Genomic DNA, 22643 nt, shown 5'->3' with positions numbered 1-22643 from the left:
CAAACAGGTCATAGATATTTCAAGCTGTTTGAAATTGAATTCAGACACATGGAAAAAAATCGCTCACTTTGAAAAAAAAACTCTACACTCGGCAACTTTTACTAGGTAGCGTAGGGTTCCCTGAAACGAAGATTTTTTTTTAGGCCAAAATAATGACAAATTCAAAAATATTACCTTGTAGATCAAGGTCATTTAAAGGTAAAAATCAGTTCACTTTTTAGAAAGTCTTGTTTAAAAGATGTTTTGTCTGATTATGAAGATACTCCAATTATTAATTACCAAGTTATAGTTTACTAGAAGGGTTTTTGTCACAAAAACATTATGTCTCCCAAAACTATGTATTATGGTCACTCATGTGAAGTTTCATTGAAATACTATCAGTAGCTTGACCTGTAAAAGACAGACACATTTTCTTTTTATAGCTATGGTGGCCATTTTGTGCAGCATAGCAGAGCATGCCGACGATGTGCACAACTAGGGATGGTACTGATCACTCCTGTGAAGTTTGGTTAAAATCCCACCTGTAGTTTGACCTGTGAAGGCTGGACAAGAATATTCTATTTTTAGCTAATCATTTTGTGCATTGAAGAACATGCCAGTATTGTGCACAACAAGGGATGACACTATGTAAAGTTCAGGGTTCTCGGGGACGCTTATTTGGGCGTCCCGGTACGCATGTTTATTACAGCTGGACGCAAATATTTCAGAGCAAGGATTCCACGTACGCTTAATTTTGCCTGGGGACGCATAAACATTACCGATTGTTTACAACCACAAATACACAAATGCGTCAGCGCGTGTCAGTCTATAGGTAGGCGGTCCTATGCACATCGACCCGTGAAGCGATTAGCCAATCAGCGATAACGCTTCCAATCATTATCACGCAATAGTGATCAGACTAATGTATATACACGCGCTGTACAGTACATGTAATTACCAGATATAACACGAGGTGATAATTTTATATCTTTGATCAACAGTTGATTGGAAATAAGCAAATTTTACTGACAAAAGGATAAAATTATAGACTATTTATGCCTGTTTTCTCAAATTACAAATGAGTGTAATTTTGAATGATTGTCGAATATTTTCGGCATTTTCTAGGCACAATTTTGCTTTAGTTTCATTCTTGCAAAAACTTTCTATAAGAGTATTAAGAATTTAAGATATTGTGCCGAAATGCCAGGACAACAATCCAAAATACACATACGCTTTTCTTTGATATTTAGATTCTATCCGAAAATTGATCCCGAACATCGGCGATTTCACGTTCGCCAGAAACCCTAAAATTTCACAAAAATTCTCGGTTTCCAAGCCAAACATGCGAATGAATTGTTCCTTTATTATTTAATCAACATTAAATCTTTAAATATCGATCTTCAATTTGCCCCCTTTTGAAGATATTTGCTAAAATAATTGTCGATCGTATGATTCTTTTACACACTATGTGAAGCTGTACACGATTTTCCTATTCATTCCCTAAACGCTGCCTCTATACAGTTAACGTTTTTTTTTACAAATATAAACTTTTTGTTTTTAGAGTGGACTTATTTAACCAGAATAAAATTTGATTTGGTATAAAAGTGAAAAAAAAAAACGATTTCCATGTGTTGATGCATTATAATGAAATAATTTCATAATAAATATTAACAACAAAACAATAATTACACTATGTAGTTCAGAGTTTCTTTTGAATAACTATAAACTTTGGAAGTCTCTTGAAGATTCAAAATATTAGCGATGCTATTGTGAGCATTGAATGACTAATCTGTAAACATATTAATTGCGACGCGCTTTTGGACTCCAACTTTTTCAGGGTTGGGAGTCCATGGACTCCATGTTTTAAAGTCCTAGTGAGAACCCTGAAGTTGTGTTGAAATCCCACCAGTAGTTTGACCTGTGAAGAGCGGACAAGATTTTTGTATTTTCTGATCGCAAAATCAGTAAATACAAAGCTAACATCCACGGTCTAACACAAAATTTCCTTACAGACCTAACAACGCAAAGTAGTTCTCACTCAAAACTGCTTAAAACCAGTTATTTAAAAGAAAGAATAATTTTTAATGTAGGCATTTAACGAATTACAGTGCATTAAAAGTTTAGATTAGTCAATAGAAATATGATGTTGCAATCACAAAATTCGCGGATGAATATCTTTTTTACCCAATGAAAACTAATTGGCTATTTCCGTAAAGCTTTATCAATGAAAATGCTATTTTTAGCTATGTTGATTACCCAATACTCCAGAGCGTAGTACACAAATAAATCTGACTGTCGAGTAGTGGAATATATACATGTCGGACTATTTTGGCGAGAAGATTTCGCTAAATTATTTTCATCAGTGTTAAACAACAGGTTTATCGTGAACAAAATACCTCGAAATTAATAAGGATTACAAACGCGAAATGGAAATTCTCAATTTAGAATTACAATGTATTTGTTTTTAATTAAGCTACATATGTATTACTTCACCGTGGTGCAGAGGTAGCGCACTCGTTTAGTGTGTGAGAGGCCTTATGTTCAAATCCTAGTCGAGGCAACTTTTTTTTTTTTAAGTGTTTTTTTAAGGAAGTAGCCACGGTATGCAAGGATAAACTGTTGCTGTCATAAAAAAATGAAAAATGATTTTTTGATGCAACTAGTCATGCAAAATTCCATATGTATCAATCTCAAACTGTTATAGAAAAAAAATCTAAACGCAGTCGCTGCGTAAGATGAATTATAGTATATAAAAATAAACATATAGAGGAAAATAAATACCGATTATATATAGTCAATATAATTTAGATTGCAAAGATCAGAAAATACCACAGAGCTTGCAGCCCTTTGATTCTATTTTTAGCTCTGACAGCCTTTTTGAGCAGCGAAGCGGAACGTGCCAGTTATGTGCACAACTGCAGATGGTACTGATCACTAGGGGTGTAACAATACAGCATAAACCTTATTGCAATATATTGCCATTTTGCTGAAGCGTATTGCAATATATTGCAATACGTATTGTCATCTTTATGTTTTGATGTAAAGATGGAGTAACATTTATATATTATTACTATATGTATATATTTTTAGTAGAAACTTAATAAAAATGTAAGAAATAAATAGAAAGTAAAGTGTCACACAATTTGATAAAACAAAACTAGTCGTGTGTGACCTTTCACATCTGGGCCGCTTATTGACTTTTAAGTGTACTAATTGTCAGATACTTTTGTCTTACGTTGGCGCCAACAAATTCGCCAATTAAAGATTTTATGTGAAATTTGTACAAAATTAGAAGGCATTTAATTGAAACATATGATTTTAATAAAATACCGGTTTTCCAAAAATCGTACGCGGTACAAAATTTGTTTTTTCATAATGCAATATATCGGTATAGCCTTACTGATCACTCATGAAGTTTGGTTGAAATCCCAACAGTAGTTTGACCTGTGAAGGCCGATAAGATATTTCTATTTTTAGCTCTGACAGCCTTCTTGAGCAGCAAAGCGGAACGTGCCAGTTATGTGCACAACTTCAGATGGTACTGATCACTCCTGCAAAGTTTGGTTGAAATCCCATCAGTCGTTTGACCTGTGAAGGCCAGACAAGTTTTAACATTTTTTAGCTCTGGTGGCCATTTTGTGCAACAAAGCGGAACATGTTGGTGATGCGCACAACTACAGATGGTACTGATAACTCCTGTAAAGTTTGGTTGAAATCCCACCAATAGTTTGACCTGTGAAGGGAGCTTAATGCAGACAAACGGATGTACGGAGAGACAGACGGCTAGGGCAAAAACAATGTTTCCCATTAAATCCCTTCTTTCTGTTGAGTAATGATAAACAAATTTTTAAGTACTGCAAAATTCTGTCAAAATGCTTGATACAGTTACCTCCTCCTATATACAAGTTGGGGCCATTTGTAGGGTTTGTTTACATTTTTTGACAACAACAACAACCTACTGCAGACTTCCAGAAAGTTGAAAAAAAACTGTCAGACATTCGGTCTGACAAACCATGAAAATCTGTCGGACCGAAACAAAATCTGTCGGACCAAATAAAATTGATCAAAATCAAAGAAAAACTTGTGTTTGTATTTCTTAAGACACTTTTTGGTTTTTATTTTTTCGCCGTAAAAATCGGCACAATCCGTACAGCGCATTTTCATCTCCTCCCAGTATACACCAATGATTTATGGTTCTGCTTCCATTTTTCATTAAATTTTGTCTCAGGTCTATTCTTTTCATCCTTTTATTGCTGTTCTGCGCACTCTTCTGACGTAGATTTTTGTTTTTTCCCAGGTTTGGCACCTTTAGCGACGCCATTTTGTATACATGGGGCTTGGATAAAAGCCAGACAGTCGGACCGATCCGGAATAAAAAATTGACGGACCTGATCAAAATTTATCGGACATGTCCGTCGGATCGACGTATTTCGGGAAGTCTGCTACTGGTTTCCAGTGTTTGGAACAGGTGCAACTTAATTTCTGGCCCAAACAAAGTCTCACTGAACTAATAATTGAAATGTAAACTAACACTGGGTCAAAGGCGTCATCATATCTATTATTGATCCATTATCAAAACTTGAATGTAATTTTGAAATCATTTGTTTTAAGTACATCTTTTTGCAATTAGTAATGATGCTTTATAAAGCAAAATTAAGGAAATAAGATACATTTGAAAACCACATTGCTTAATTAAAATATCATATGAAATTGCTGCTACAATATTGTTAATGTATAAAAGATTTTGAAGGCACAATGAAAGTTGCCTTGATGTTTAATTTTAGTTTGATTACAAACCTTTATAGATCTTATTGAGGACTTTTAAGTTCCAAATAAAAAAATTAAATCTTGCTCAAAATTGCTGTCGATTTTTTTATGTGCTTCTGTTTGGCAAATCGACAGCCTGTGGAAATACGATTTTCGATCGAAGCGCCACCTAGTATACAGAGATTAGGATAAGGGTGCGCAGTGCGTAATATTCCCATTAAAACTGAAAACTGCGCATAAAATTTTGAGCAAATGCGCTGTAGGTACGCATACAAAATAAATCGTCGCTCGGTAAACAAATAATAACATTCGGTCATTAAGAGTTACTTCTCCTGTTGACTGGTTAATTTTATACATAAACACGAGGGCTGATATTTAACAATATCATGTGTACCAGTCTTCACCCAAGGGATCAATATGTGTAGTTTCTTTCTTTTTATGTTTTATCATAATTCTGTTTCTTAATAAAAATAAATGTTAACAAATATAAATGACTTGATAATTTTTGACATCAATTTTAGTACGAAACGGATAAAATGCGTCTCCGTAATAATATTTTTTTTTTAAAAGTAACTATTCTCGGCTGATCCCTTTGCACTTCTTTCGGCTTCTTTCGGCTGCTAACCTACTAGTTTATAAATATGCCACCGAAGAAAATATTTAGATTCGAGAAAAATCAGTTGAATTTGTTTCATTTCGTAAGTAAGACTGACGATAACAACAATCCAGTTGATCCAAAAGATATTCTTGTGGCCACACCATTAAAATCCACAGAAAGTCATAAAGACGATCTAGATTCGGATGATCAAAATCCGGGCACGGTAATCACTGACAAAAAATGTTGGGATTGTTGGGTCAAAAGCTATCCATGGTTATATCAAGAAGATGGCAAAATGTTTTGCAAGTATTGTAAAATTAATTGGAACAAGCAATTATCATAGTATTGCAAGCAATCCATAAGTCCCCTACCGGTTAGAACCCCATCAACATTCTGAAGGGCCATTGGCCATTCACTTATGTTTCAATTTTTCTCTATTTTAAGTAAACTTGTTGGAAAAGTTCTTTAAAAGTGATCACAGGAAACAGTTTTTATGAACAGACAGACAGACGGACTGAAGGACACTCTAAAGTTAATATTTGAAACATCCCTGCAGGGGTTTTTTTTAGGAAAAGGGGAAGACGCTGGACGCTGGTAGGGAGGGGAAAAATATACGAAAAAAGTCAATTTGGGGAAACTTTATTATGACGTTATTTATACTATATACTTAACTACATAGTAGAGAGTTACAACTATATCTTTTTCCCCTTAAAAACTTTATCATCATGCAAAATATTCTTTGCAGTATAACATATTTTCTTAATATGTATGGTGGTGTATGGTTTTTATACTTCTATTTTTGTATGAAAGTTAATACAGTATAGGTATAATAGTGTATCTGTGACACACTTTAGCTCCATATAAGTCATTTTCATAATAAGAAGTACAAAATATATTACTTTACTAAAAATAACCAAGAAAATGACAATATTTTGATAGCAACTGATTTCCAGAAATAGTACCGTTCAGTACGGGATATAGCCAAGAAAAAAAAATGGCTGCCTCCATGTTGAGACAGTACTTGCAGTTTCCTGCAATGTTTTTGGTTATTTTGAACAACAATTGGTGGTTTATCCTGCATAAAATGAAGAAAAATAATATTTTAAACCATGTGATTATTAAATCTGATCCAGTTTAAAGGAAAATAGAATTTTTTGGGGGAAAAAACTTGGCTATTTACCGAGGGGAAGACGCCGACTATCGGTGTCAATTTGTTAGTAAAAAAAACCCCTGCCCTGTTACCAAAATATAACATTTTAAAGGCAGAATTCTTAAAGAGGAGATAACTCTTGAATTAAAGATGCAATTTCATAAAAATTTTCAGCTCTTTTTGACTAATCACAAATATTGTTATATTTGCCATGTTTTAAGCCTATTTGTTGCCAAGGCAATAGGGATGGGTACCACCATTTTTTTTGTACCGCGGTATATCGCGGTATTTCACCTGTGTACCGCGGTATGTACCACGGTATTATGAAGACACTTTTTAATGTTTAATTTATGCAAACTAAGACCAACTGCCATAAGAATGTTTAAACATTTTGATAAAACACAATACATTTTAGAAAAACAGATTAATATCTTTATTTCTTTCAACTAACATCTGTCTACCTGACTGGAAAATAATAAATAAAAGAAAGAAGAAAATAACCTTATTGTCTTGATAATATTTTCAACAAAATCTAAAACAGAAAAATGGCAATTCCCATTGGATTTTGACCGTGGTGAATTCGTCCATGACGGTATGAAGCTGTTTACAAGTTGGGCTATGTCTAAATGCTTTACGTTTTGTTATTGTCGCCACTCGTCAATACGTCAACATGTTTACTAGCCTTAGACTGAGCACTAACATGGGTGTCCCCTTTTAATGCATTTAAATGAAGAATGATATATAGAAATTATAAAAATGTCGGCGGATGAAATGTATTTACACTACATAATAAATATGAAAAACAACCGGGAAACGATCCGACCTTTCCGCGACTAATTATTCGTTAGAGTATTATACTGTGCATTTACTGCTGCTCTAAAAATAGACTTGGAATTCCACTTTAATTTAGGTTGAAAGTTGAAACACAGATTACAGGGTAAATAACGTCCGAATCTTACAAAAATATTATGTAAAATTATATATATTAAAAAACCGGTATTCCAAGGGGTCGTACCGGTACGTACCGCGTCTGAACGAAACCGCGGTATACCGGTATACCGGTAATACCGCACATCCCTACAAGGCAACTGATATTTTTTCAAAATAGGAAGAACAGATAAGACATGCATAATCTCAACACTGCTATCTACCCATATGTCAAGTTTCATAAAAATATTTCCAGTACTTTTTGAGTTATCACCGGATTCAGTTTATGTGTAAAATTTGCCACATTTTCAGTCTATGTGTTGCCATAGCAACCAGAATTTTCAACATAGGAAGAAAAGAAAAAGACGTGCATAATCTCAAGACTGCCATCTACCCATATGTCAAGTTTCATAAAAATATTTCCAGTACTTTTTGCTTTATCACTGGATCCAGTTTATGTGTAAAATTTGCCATATTTTCAGCCTATTTGTTGTCATAGCAACCAGAATTTTCAACATAGGAAGAAAAGAAAAAGACGTGCATAATTCCAAGACTGCCATCTACCCATATGTCAAGTTTCATAAAAATATTTCCAGTACTTTTTGCTTTATCACTGGATCCAGTTTATGTGTAAAATTTGCCATATTTTCAGCCTATTTGTTGCCATAGCAACCAGAATTTTAAACATAGGAAGAAAAGAAAAAGACGTGCATAATTCCAAGACTGCCATCTACCCATATGTCAAGTTTCATAAAAATATTTCCAGTACTTTTTGCTTTATCACTGGATCCAGTTTATGTGTAAAATTTAACATATTTTCAGCCTATTTGTTGCCATAGCAACCAGAATTTTAAACATAGGAAGAAAAGAAAAAGACGTGCATAATTCCAAGACTGCCATCTACCCATATGTCAAGTTTCATAAAAATATTTCCAGTACTTTTTGCGTTATCACTGGATCCAGTTTATGTGTAAAATTTGCCATATTTTTAGCCTATTTGTTGCCATAGCAACCAGAATTTTCACCATAGGAAGAAAAGAAAAAGACGTGCATAATCTCCATACTGCCATCTATCCATATACCAAGTTTCATAAAAATATTTTCAGTACTTTTCAAGTTATCGCGGGATCCAGTTTTGTGGACGGACGGACTGACGGACGGACAGACGGACGGACAGACAGACGGACGGACAGACAGACGGACGGAGGGTAAACCTAAAGTCCCCTCCGGTAAACCGGTAGGGGACTAAAAACAACTCTCTGACTAAAGGATGCACAAATTTCCGCACAAGTACACTGTACGGACATGAAGTTATCGATGACCATATTCAGTCAGTAGCAACCCCATCACTTGCAGAAAACTTTCAATTAGCAGTAAGTAATGCCTTTTCCAAGGAAGATGAGGCAATGGTAAAAATGATTAAAACTGTTGTTTGGCTGGCAAAGGAAAACTTGCCATTGTCAAAGTTTGAGAGTCTTGTAAACTTTTTAAACTCTGCTGATGTACCTGGTCTTGAATGTTCAGAAAAGGTGAATTACAAGAGCTATTATACTGCAACTGAGATTCTATCCGCAATCGGAGACCATCTAGACTGTGTCATTAATAAAAAGTTGCATCAGTCGCCATGAGTGGCGGTTCTTGCCGACAAGAGTACTGATATAGCAAATAAGAAAGGAATGACTATTAATGCTGTGGTGATTGATCCTGAATCTTCTTGTCCCAATACTATCTATTTAAGAAATGTGGAATATGAAGATGGCACTGGTGTGGGCCTTGCAAGTGTAATTGTGGATGAATTTTCCAGACGGAACATTTCATTTGACAAGTTACTAGGTTTTGGCTCGGACGGTGCCAGTGTAATGACAGGGTCTGACAGGGGAGTCAAAGGCATACTTCTACGAAAGCAACCGCACATGATTCACATACACTGCATGGCTCATCGCCTTGCTCTGTTCACAAGTCAGGCTGCTAAATCTGTGCCCAACATCTGTGAGTATCAACGTTTCTTGACAAACCTGTTCTACTATTTCAAGGCTTCTCCATCCCGTGAACAGGAACTTCATCAAGAACAGGCTATTCTCAACCATCTAGTATTGAAATACAAAGAAATACATGCAGTCAGATGGCTTTCTTGCTATGAGGCGGTTCTATACAGAACTATTGATCCATTGTTGTCATATCTGCATCAGAGGGTTGCAGCCAAAGATCCTAAGTCAAAGGGGCTTCTTAAAAAAATGGCTTCCACACAATTTGTGTACATAACATACTTAATGATGGATGTCTTACCTATAGTCATGAAGCTGTGTTTGAAATACCAGGAAAAGAGCCTAGACATTGGACAGGCAAAGGTTTGTTAGTTAACTTATATACCTGTATCATTCATAGTCAGACCTGGGGTAATCATTAATTGTAATCATTGATTTTTTAATTGATTACATGATTACACTGTAATCATCATGTAATTGATTACCTAGCCCAAAATTGATTAATGTAATTGTAATTAATCAATTACAGCTAAAATTCTGTCTGTAATCATGATTACAATTTGATTGATATTGATTACTTTCAGATTTAACAGGAAACTATTTTAATTCAAATGATGCCATTATTTTACATGATACAGTGTAACTTTTGTTTTACATTTATACAGTAAAAGCCCTTAATTAAGACCATCATCTGGGCTGGACCAACATGGTCTTAATTGTGGGGTGGTCTTAACTGTGAACATTCTTATCATTGCTTACATACTTTATGACAATGGTCTGTCTTAGTCATTTTGTTTGAAAAAAAAAACAACAGTATGTATCTTAAGCTACAAGCGCAATATAAAAGACACTATAAATGTATGTTTTGATACCTGATGAAAGGAAAACATATAATGATATTTCTGAAAAAAATTTAACTTGAAATTCTCTTTGGTCAGATTTCAATATCAATTATTATATGATGTACATAAATCACCTATCAAATAAAAATTAATTCTTCACAAAAAATAAATTTGCTAGAAGCAACATTAAACCACTCTAAAATTTACCTTCTCACCTTATATCATACAATAACCCAATAATAACAGTTTTTCACACCTTGTGAAATTAAGTGTCATGCAAAGCATTCAATCAGATAATAACAACAAATTTAAGATCTAGATATGTGTTGATTTTAATATTGATCAGTAGTCTCAATAGTCGAGTTAAATTAAGAATAAAGCAAAGAAGTTGGACTGAATTAGGTAGTCTTAAAAGTGAATAAGCGGTTATTCTTAATTCTAGATCATGTAACAATTGACACAAAGAACCTTGTAAAAAATGGTCTTATTAAGGGGGTGGTCTATATTCAGGTATGGTCATTAGTAGGGATTCTACTTTACATTGAATGTAATCAATTATCAATCAATTACTCTCTTAGAGTAATTGTAATTCAATTGATTACAGAGGTAAGTCTGAGTAATCAATAGTAATCAATTACAATAAAATCAGAAAGTAATTGTAATTAAATCAATTACTGATCAATGTAATCATCCCCAGGTCTGTTCATAGTAATACTGTAATTTCAGGTACTGGTAGTTTGTTAAAAAGTCAATTGCTTAAGTGTACATGTACCAGGGCTTCCGTTAACGGGCGTACGGCCGTAAATTACGCCCGAAAATCGTATCTGTACGCCGAAAATTAAGATCAATGACGTACCGCTGACTTCCAAAAATTTAGGAATACGGCGAAAATCGTAAGCCGTGACGTACGCCACGACCATTTCCCGACATTTTCTCACTTTCCTGGCGTACGATTGGATTATTTATTAAACTCCGCCCCCTGAATTGAATGGTTGACATGACAGCGATGGGGGAAATTATGCGAATGCACCTGGCGCGTGACGAATTAGCGAGTGTTGATTTATGACCTTGATAAGCGTGAAAACAAAGTGATTGGATTAATTGTTTGTTTTGTACGGATAATGGATAGTTAATTGACGTAAACTGTGGTAGGTATCTGTTTTTAATTACTTTAATTAGATAAAATCATTTATTCTTTATTGTGTGCATCGGTAAGTTTTGAATGTATCCGAAAGTTTGCCGAGTCGGCGAAGCGTGTTTTTGTCTTTTGATTTTTTTTTTCCTTTTTGAAGTTAAAGACGTTTTATTTTCACACATTCTATCGATGTTCATTTGATTTGATTTTTTTTTCACTCGCTAATTACAGGGCTCGAGCTACTGGGCGATTCGGGCGAAATAGTCGCCGAATTCCGTCTGACTTCGCCGACATCCTACATGAAAGCGAAGATCAAGTCGCCCGATTTTATTGATCCATTATTGAAAATTACCAGCAATAACTGTGAATAACATGTGTGTTTGCTTTGTTTACCCTCGCCGCCGGAAAAAGGGACTGTCATGCATCTCAATCAACGCGTATGTCATTAATCCGCTTGTTTGTTTACCAACATGTCATAAAAGTCTAATTAACAGACACTCAAGGAACAATTAGACTCCGCCCACGGCGAGATTACCGATACGTGCGAGAAACCAATCGTAATTCACGTTTCAATCGAGGCGACATTATTAAACCAATCATTAAATCGCTAACATACAACTACCAGTAACAATTATTTATGATGGACGGATCAAACGTCAATTAAATTTTCACTATCGAATGATTGTCAGAATTAAGAGGACCGCCTGACATATAACTGTAACGGTAATTATAAATGAAAGTTATGATAACCTTTTTTGTCGACGAGTTAAATTTGATAAAATTGACGGCGTATTACACTGTATTTATTACAAATGTAGTTAAATTAAAGATCGTTTCTTTCGTTATCTACTTTCATTTTCTTTACAACATAAGTGAAAATGAATATAATGTCCGGCGCAAGCTTTTTAATAGTAAATCAGAAGGGAATAACTGTTAATCCACCCATGATATGATCCATGATAGGAATCAACTATGGCTTTTTTATCTTCATTTAATGCAATGGTTGCATTACATGATACTCATTCTTATTATTACTTGTTTCAAACTACTTTTAAATTAAAATTGAATATTCTGTTGTAACACAAATCCAATTCATTTAATAAGATATGTACAGTGAGTCAACATAATTGCAATAACATACAAAAAACATCGATAAATGAATCTCCTCACTTCTCCCTAAAGTCTCCCCACTTCTCCCTAAAGCAGCTGGAGGGAGAAGTGACTTCTCCCTAAATTTTGAACCTAGCTTGAGCCCTGAATTACGAATACGAATACGAAATTATTATGAGAATCAAAGTTACATTTAAAAATCTTTTTCCCTACCCACTCTCAAAATGTTTCAATACTCACTTCTGCAATTTGGCGTATCTCAAAAACGTAATTAAAAAATTAATTTGGTCAAGAACGGTGTTCGAAATTACTTTCATAAAACTTTCAATTTATAAGCCTGATTAAATTTAACCATTTTCGGTTGTTAATGTGTTATGATTCATATGATACACTGAAATTGTGTTCGGTACTGTAGTAAATAATTTTAAATACAAGAGATATTTAAACAACAATTTTTATTTTACAAATAAGAAATAGATCTATAACAATGCTAAAGGATGTCATGTTTTTTTTTATTTCAGGGAATCTACAGAGATCCACCCTTTTAAAACACAATGAATCCAAGGACCACAAAAATGCTGTGCAGGCTGATCACATGATACAACAGCTGTATGGTACTGATCCAGAGGTAGAAAAAGAAGAACCCATCATACACATTTCAGAATCTACTTGTACCATGATTGATTAAAGAATTAAAAGTTTTCTGGAAATATTATTTTTTCTGTTATACCAATGAGCAATTATTTGAATGTTATCACTGAAGGGTTCTACACGGTTACCACTGTCCTTAAATAACAACAATACAGTCCTTTTCAGGGTAATGTTCTTACTTCTATTGAAAATATCAACAATCATGTAAAGATACTTTGAACTTTTTAAATATGTATAATAAAACATTTAAAGGAATAACATTTTCAGAATCTTGTGATTAAAATAATTGCTTTTACTTGTATCATCCCATACTAAAAATCAAACATTGAAACATGAAAAATTAAATAGCACCAAAAAGTTTTCTTCTAAAAAAACAAATGTATTTAAAGTATACAGTAACAGTACTTGTAGTATTTCAATGATAAAACACAGGCAGTTTTTGTTTATTCACAGTGAATCACTGGTCTGAAGTGAAAGGTTTTATAAACATTGGTTCAGTATCTATGGTGTCAGTTACTTACAGTAAATTACAGACTTTTCAGTACTTACACTTTCTACTGCAGGTTTCCACAAAAGCAACTACTTGATGCCTTCTTTGTGTTGTGTTTGAGAACTATAAATGTTGACAGTGATCCCAACTTTGGAGACTCTGAGATTGAAGTTTTATTAAATCATTTTGGTGAAGAAAAGGTTAATTATTCAATATTAAGAATTTTTTTTTTTAAAATGATTGATAAAATAGTACACAAATTTTCTTTCAATTTTTTTAATGTCAGGAATTGTTTCTTTGCAGTAGGAAAATTAAGACTGGTCAATTAAAAAATATAACTTCATGTAACAGTATGTATCAGTGAATTAAAGGAAGAAAGGCTGCAGAAATTACTAATAAGGTTCTTATAAATACAATCTGTTTTTTAGACTTATGGTGATGCAGTGTTTTTTTTGGTCGAAATATTCGGCGATATTCGGCCCCTTTCCCCACCTCTCGGAATATATATTTTTCCCCATGAAATTGCGAAAATTCCCCACCGTCAAAAAATATACCCAAACAAGATACAGAAAGAAGACACACAAACCATAAGTAAAATATGCCAATAAATTTTATTTTGATTCGCAAAGCAAATTCATGAACTCTATCATTATTATCAGGGATGTTTACTTTATGCTTGCTTTGCGACATAGGTCGTTCGTTTTACCGCGGCTATAAGACAATACGGTAGCGCGACAGTCGGTTATTGAGTTTGTTATTTACCGTTGGCTTTAATGAAATAATACATGCAAATATTTATAATTAAACACTCGCCTACTTGGTAAGTATAAAATAAACAGAATATTATAAAATGAAAGAAAAATACGCTATCAAAAAGAGATTACAGTAACAAGATGAAAATCCTCAAGTTACCGAACTGCCGATGTGTCGAATTGTCGCTGTATCTTTACGGCTTTTACGACCTATCGCATTTACTGCAAAAATGTCACACAACAGTCGTTCTTGATGTTATCGAAAGATGATAAATAAAAAATGCTCCTCGAAGAACAAACGTATTGATGTTCTTTTTAAACAGCAGGCACTTTCTGTGCTAGGTTCAAAGGAAAAATATCAAAAACCAGACCAATGCAAGCTCGATTATGCGATATTTTTTTCTCAGTGTATTTTTTTTAGTAATAGATCTAATACATGATATAAATATTTCCAATCAATTCACTAAATAACTTGTCTGCCAGTGCAAAGAATTGATAAATTATGATTATAGAAACTGCGATTATGTATGCAAAATTTCATAACAAATAAATCTGTGTGAATAATGGCTAATGATATGCTGGTGGAGTTAACATTTGTTGTTATTGAAAAAAAAATCTGAAAAATATAAGAAACAAAAAATATCAATAGCATTACTTCAATTTTGAAAACACAGTAAGCGTAGAAAGTGTTCAACTAATTTATTCTATAGGATTGTTAAAAAATCATGTATTTTTAGTCTTTTTATTGAATATTAATAACACTGAAAATTCCCCTTTTTTGGCATTTACGCGCTATTTTTCCCCACCCAATGGGCACTGACCCCCTTCCACAAAAACTGAAAAAAATCACTGTGATGTGACATCTCCAGCACTTCTTAACAAAGATACAGTTCGAAAGGAGTGGCGTCTGGCAGGGCTTTTTTTTCAATTTTGGGGAAATGGCCTGGCCTTTCAGTTGGGGAAAAAATGCGCGATAAAAAGACATTTTGGGGAAAATCTATTACATTAAAAATTGAGTTAATAACTTTAAAATTAACAATAAACACATGCCCTAAAAGTCAGGCGAGTCATAAACAATGAAAACAGTTCAGATCTTTGGCCTTGAATTCCTTAAACATACAAAACCACTTTTTTTATTTAGTTGGAATCACTTGAGTCAATATCATTTGTAATATTGCCAAGCTTCAACATTGCTGTAACCTCCCCACACACCTCCCCTATTTATTTCAGAATGATTGCTTTGATTTTTCTATGTAAAAACTGCATTAAGTGCTAAAAAGATTAGATTATGATTCTCAAAGGACATTTTGACACTTAATGTACGAAAATCAATTAACTGTTTTATGTTTTATAATTTATTTACATAAACTAACACATTCCTCTCCAAATTCAAGCCGAAAATCAAACAGCAAATAGGTCGCTAAAACATGTGATAATAGAATATTTTTCCAATTTTTGGTATTTAAATATAACTCCATGTTTTTCCAGACAATGATTAAAATCTGTAAGAATGAATAAAATAACATATTTTTACAAATTTCTGCAGATTTTGAGTAGAATTTTCACAAAGACAGAATGTTTAGAGATATGATCAGCCCATTGTCGGCAACGCTTGGACTTTTTTTCTTGCAGGACAATCAGTAATATCAAACACTGTAGGCCTATAAAAAACTATTTGAACAAAAATGTTATTTTTTAAACAAGCAAGCCATAATAGTTGATTTTATTCAGACCAAGGGGAATCTTTTAGCTCAAGGGGAATTTTTTTTTCAGCTGGGGAAGTAGCCGTTAAACGGCTACAGTTATATAGCAAAAAAAAGCCCTGCGTCTGGTGAAGGAAATTGTCCGGTCACTTAAGTATCCTGTTGATAGTTTCAAGGTTCTTTGGCGTCTCCTGACAGAAAGTCATGCTAAAGAAGTACCAAACATGATTAAGCTGGCTCAGTTTGCAGCTGTTCTTCCTCTACATACAGCTGACTGTGAGAGAGTCTTTTCACAGCAGAACAAAATCATAACTAAACACAGGTAAGTTTAATTTCTACAATGGACTTGTCTTTCAATTATACCTACCAGGTCTTAAATTGGTCTTGACCAAAATTCTACTGACTGAATAGCAAACAGTGCAGACCTTAACCAGACTGGTCAGATATGCAGGTTACCTGGTCTGTATTGGCTGCAAAACCCAAAGAAATTTTCCAACAGCAGACTAAAAGTTAAAGAAATGCATTTTATTTTTTAATATATTTTATTGTATATTTTAAATTATAATAAAGAACACAACATTATATAAATTAATGTTTATTGGTACAACTGCTGAGTTTTTCTTTTACAGCCCTCAGCTCTGCTTAAAAGTGTTTGTTAAGTGGCCACACTGACAGGAAAGTATTACAATTTTGTATTTTTGCAGGTGCAAGCTGTCTGCTGACAACCTGGATAAGCTTCTGAAAATCTGCCTTGCTACTGAAGAATTAAACTTCCAGGAAGTCTTACGGCTGTGGAAACAGAACAAAAACAGGCGCATATTCAAGAAGTGAAAGTCACATCTAATCAGTTGAGAGAATATACAACAGATACATATATAAAAAGTGACATTCAGATAATACCTAACTCTTTCAACAAAAACAGATAATACCTAACTCTTTCAACAAAAACAGATGTAAAATAAAAATGAAATTTAGATCAGACATAATGTTTGTATGTGATTATTTGTGAAGGGTTTAAGACATTAAAAATCTAAAACAAGTTACAAAAAATTCCCATTTGTTTTGCTCAAGTGCCCATTAAAACCTCCAAGTGCCCATTACATTTTGCACCCATAGGGTAATAGTTCCATTAAAAAAAAATCTGTCCCAATCTTTGAGTATACACCCCGAAAATGACGGGTGTTATTTAAAGAGCGATAACTCATGCAACGACAAACTAGTTTCTAACAATAGAAACAGAGTTTCCACGAAGTGACCCAAAACTCAACGAAACAGTTAGGGAGCCTCGCTTTCAAAACACCATTTCCGATTAAAAACTGACACTGGTTGACAAAGTTTATTGCATGATGAGTGAATTCGATCAACAGGTTTGATTAGTTAAATTGGATAAAGTTTGTGAGCATCAGAGAATTGTGCTGGACGTAATTTATAATAGTAAATGGCGTCAAATTTTCAACATTCATCATCATCGCCTTGATTTCGATTTAGTCATGTAATTTGTTGGTCACGTGCTAATCGGTCTATTAATAGGATTATCATTAGTCGATAATTACATGGAAAACCCCGCAGGTTTCCCCAGGTGTTGATACTATAAAAATCAGAGATGTTGTGTTATCTATGATGATAGAGTATGAAATAGCGCGTATGTATAAATGAATAAGCAAAAAATATCAACGCCTGAATCCCAGACTAGAGGTAGGGCTGTTAACGGTTTACCGGTACACCGATATATTGCGGTGCATGATAAATAAATATTATACCCAGTGTAAGAAATTAGAACCGACTAGGCTGGTCGGACTACCAGATTGGAATATTCACTAGCCCAAAAGACATTTCACTAGCACAATTCATTTGTTCAAAACAGTTGTTTATATTGCCTCTGAAAAAAAATACAGTAGCCTGGTCGGGCTTGTTACTGTGAAAAGTTGGTAGCCCGAGGAGAAATTACTATTGCTAATTTCGAACACTGTGTACCGCGGTTCACATTTATTTGTACCAGTTTTATTTAATAATAACAGTGTTCCATAATTTCCTCTATAAATAAAAGAAAGTCTTCCATAATTTTCTTGATAAATAAATGTTATGAAAATGTCCTATGCACAAAAGAAAATAACAAACCGAAAGTAGGAAGCGTGTAAAAACAACAGTTTGTAGACAAATGCTTGAATAAATCGGTGATTTACTATGGCAGAGGGATCTGATAAAAAATTCAATTACAAGGAAAAGAGAGACACATATAATTATTGAATAAAGTAGACATGTTAATTTTTTTTAAAGAAAAACATGGATAATTGCTAAATGAAACTATCCACTAATTCTGTTTTGCGAAAGATATAGATATATATAATATTTGATAGCTTAAGGTCTTCAGCATACCCGTTTATATATATGACATGACGTGAACGCTGAAGATAACCCCGTAGGGAAAGTCCACCAATAATCGTGCCAGGAATCTGACACGCTCGTATTTATTTATCGAACATTCCACGAAGTAAAGTGAAGCGTACCTTGATAAAACGATATATAATCTGTTGATAAGCCAAGGATGGACAAATAAAAATCTTATTAGGATCATAAACTACCTAATAGTTTCCGACAGGTAAAAATTTCGGCACTTGGCCGCCATCTTGCCAAAATGTTTGACCACGTGATTACGAGATTGACCTTTAGGAACCCATGTGCCTCCAATATTTTTATAGATAACTTTTTTTTAAGATGTTGAAAAAGGTTATTTACTGACTGTTATATTCAATAAAAGCATATTTAAATACTAAAAAATTTATGAAAATAAATAAAAACATTATTTTGAATAAAAATATCGAAATCATGTCAACAAAATGTTCTAAATATAGTACACAACTCTATTCAAATCTGTTCCCGCGAATGACGTCATACGAGGTCTCGCGTGGCACTTGAATGTCATGGCCGATTGTAGTCGGTGAAAATTGATGTTTTACAGTTAAATCGGCAATTTTAATGACGGTATTAATATTTTATTACTTGAATAGGTATAGAACGATATTTAGATAATTGTTTTACCGTAAAATGCACAAGAATTGATCGGGTCAAGTGTATTTGCAAGTGAAAAACAAGAATAAATCAACATATGTTATTCTGGTTAGGTTTCGTAACGGGTCTAATCCAAAACTTTAATGCCGCATCTGATGAAAAACAAAAATGTTAAAAAGCGGCTTATAAAGTTTTGGAAGCCAGAACTAAATATTTGATTATTTGTTGAAATAATATACAAGTCTCTTTTTCTGAAGTATTTCCAAGTACCTAAGATAAATAACAATACGTATCGCAATATATTGCAACACTTTCCCCCATCGATGTTAAATGGGTTCCTTTCACAAAGCCGTACGGGCCCGTACGACTAGCCACTTCCAGTAGCAATGCTACGCTCGCTAGATGGCGCTGCGCAACGAAGTGCGCAGACCAATGAAAATGTCTGACCTCAATAAATCGGGAAACCCATGACGTTTTTGCCTGTAAATTATTCTTAGACAACAGTTCGTTGGTCAGTAAAAATAGTTGCATTTATTAATAGAAACATTAATTAATGTGTAACCGTATTTTTATATCGTTGAACCCGCACCTTCTAAACGAAATCAAATTGGAAAGAAAAGATTTGCAAATATTTTTCACTTTCAAACCCATTACACTCAAGTAAATGTGCGTTTCTTATGAAATAATTATCAATCTTTCGAATATACCCTTTAATTTCAACATTGGACCTGGACAAAGTATTTATTTTTGAAGATTTGTGACCTGCGTGCAATAGTGTACCTTATCTTGGACACTCATTGAAAACAGCGGTAAATTTGAGAGCAATCCGAAAGTCGTACTGTCAACTTCCTGTTTGTGAAAAAACGAAACAGATTATACATATTTCAGATATTTTCTGCGATTGAAGAAGTATTTCCCTTGGTTTAACTTGTAATAATGTTGCAATAACTCCTGTTTTATAAGAACTGTTCACAGTTTATTATGACAATGTTCAGATAAAGAAATACGGCCAGTTTTCAGTGATTGGGTCAGTGGGTGGGGAAACGAATTGATATTGCTATTATTGGCACTGAATCAGTGATTACTATACACTAGGCCATTAAAATTAGTGTTTTAAAATTCTGTTTTATTTATTTGATATGCACGATGTAACAGTAATGACATTAGTTATGTTTCAACCTTTGAAATGCTGACAATTTCTTTGTTTATGCCATTGCCATTGGCATTGCAATGTGAGAGTGATGCAATGAACGTGTATCCCCGATTGTGTAACCTGACATTAAAATAATTACCACTAATACATGGAATATGATGGAGGAAGTATTCACTAAAAATTACAGTATTAATCATTTAATGTTTACTCAAGTAAGGCACTGTCACTGTATTTGTCGTTTTTAACATTTTGATCATGCATAAATTTGCACACCATCTAGTTCATGACAGCAGGGTCTTTCAAATAGAAAAATAACATTTTTTCTCTGTAAAATCAATTTCTATTTTCCCATTGAACAAAACATGAATTTATAAAATGCAACTCAAACCTTTTTTCAACTATGAGCAGTAAATTTTACCTTTACCCCAGCCACAGTCTGGTCTGACACAGGTCCAAACCAAAGTTCCAAGAGCATTAATTTATGGTATGTGCTGCTTTTTTCCGTGTATTTGGATAAATTGCATGTTCAGAAGTTCAAGTTTTTAATACTGAAGTGTGAAAAGACTGTTTCTTTGGAAATATTTCAAATAGTGAAGTAAAAACTGACTGGGGTTAGAATTTTCACTTTTTTAGGAAAATGACAGTTTTAGGTATATGAATATGTGATAGACTAAAAAAATCACCAAAAAAAAGAGTGTTAAATATTTCTTGTTAAAATAAAGTTTTTTGACATTATCAAGCAGTGTTCTTTTCATGTAACACCTTCATAACTTTGAAATGTAGACCAAAAAATATCATGTAGCATTGCTACTTCCAGAATGCAAAGTTTAGAGAAATCAACTTCCCTCATTTTATTTCAAGTTACAATCGCCATACATAATAAATTGACAATTAACAACACTCATTACACTGGCTTCGAATACCACTTATTTAAACTTATGACAGCTTTAAAACATGAAGATATCTATTGAATTTGAACAGAATTTCAATTTTAGAAATAATTCTGACCGGTTCTACCCCACCCACTTCTTCAGGAAGTATAAACATTAATAAAAATCCGTCAAATTGGTTAGAAAAGTAAAATTATCTTACTATCAATCACTAAACAAACGTCACTGGTATCTTTTGGTCCCTTCAAATTTGAAGAATGATTCTTTCAACAATGCTATATCGTTCAAGATTTTCTGTTGATAGATTGTAATCTGTCAAAATGGCGGACGTGGTAGAAATTTCGTTGCACATGCCACGTCAATAGCTCGGTGTGGGATAGGCGTAATGAGCAATACAAATATCCCAAATGACGTCATAAATCACTTATTGGAAAACCCGTTGTGCACGTCGCTCAGAGTACTTAGGTCACACCTGACTGGTGTTTGTTTGTTTTGGGTTTTACGTCACATCGACACAGTATAGGTCATATTGCGACGTTCCAGCTATACTGGTGGAGGAAGACCTCAGGTGCCCTTCCGTGCATTATTTCAGGAACGAACGGGCACCTGAGTAGAACCACCGATGTTCCGTAAGCTAGCTGGATAGCTTCCTCACATAAAAGAATCCAAAGTCCCTGTCGGGATTCGAACCCACAGCGGTGAGGGACAAGTGGTTTGAAGTCAACGACCTCTACCACTCGGCCACAGACGCCCCCATTAGTATCTATAGATAGAACTTCAGATATATCCAACTTGCCGGTTAAGTTAAAACCATATCCATTTTTCAAAGTGCTAAAAAGGGCAATAACTTGGAAACAAGAGGGCCATGATGGCCCTTATATCGCTCACCTAATTATAAAGGCTCAATCCCATTTCGTTTGGGCTGTGTGACCTAGTTTTTGACCACAGATGACCCATATTCAAACTTGACCAAGAAATCACCAAAAGAACGTTTTTGACAAATTTTCAGGATATTTTGACCACAACACTCAGAACAGTAGCCTCAAGGGTGTAAACAACTTAATTTTCCCACATAAGGGCTGTGTGACTTAGTTTCTCAACACAAGTGACCCATTCAAATCAAATCAAATCAAAATTTATTTATTGTCGGTATATCTACATATATATAACATTTTACAAAACATAAGCTATGTACGTATAGCTTTTGACCGACATACATGCATACAAACATAAAACTCATAAAAGAAGCACATTATGATAAACTTTGAAAGACAAATGGTAAAAGACAAGTTAAATTACTATAATGTGGGATGTAGACACTAAATGTAATAGTTTAAAGTAAAATAATAATAAGTAATAAATAGTAATGATATGCTAAGTATAACATTTACTTACTGTATCATAAGTGAATAAAATAATATATATCTAGATAAAAATGCGGAACATATTAGCACATACATAAAATAAGATACACAAATGTAACATTAAAAGTGGGTTGATTA

General features: G+C 33.8%; 1 protein-coding gene and 1 long non-coding RNA gene across 2 annotated transcripts; both read left to right on the top strand.

Annotated features, from left to right (window-relative positions):
* The first annotated feature begins 9097 nt into the window (after positions 1–9097).
* LOC132759101 (zinc finger protein 862-like) lies at positions 9098–9778 on the top strand. The gene has a single exon (XM_060750824.1). The coding sequence runs from the start codon at positions 9098–9100 to the stop codon at positions 9776–9778; it is 681 nt and encodes a 226-aa protein (XP_060606807.1).
* Positions 9779–10956: 1178 nt separating this feature from the next.
* Positions 10957–13195, top strand: LOC132759100 (uncharacterized). Its single transcript, XR_009629665.1, has 2 exons — positions 10957–11396; positions 13015–13195. It is a non-coding gene; the product is annotated as an uncharacterized LOC132759100 (long non-coding RNA).
* Positions 13196–22643: the final 9448 nt, after the last annotated feature.

This window comes from Ruditapes philippinarum, unplaced genomic scaffold (assembly GCF_026571515.1).
Source record: "Ruditapes philippinarum isolate M1 unplaced genomic scaffold, ASM2657151v2 ctg7941_1_1_1_1, whole genome shotgun sequence".
Taxonomy (NCBI): Eukaryota; Metazoa; Mollusca; class Bivalvia; order Venerida; family Veneridae; genus Ruditapes; species Ruditapes philippinarum.
Note: the sequence above shows the minus strand (reverse complement) of the source record. Positions and strands in the feature narration are given on the sequence as shown.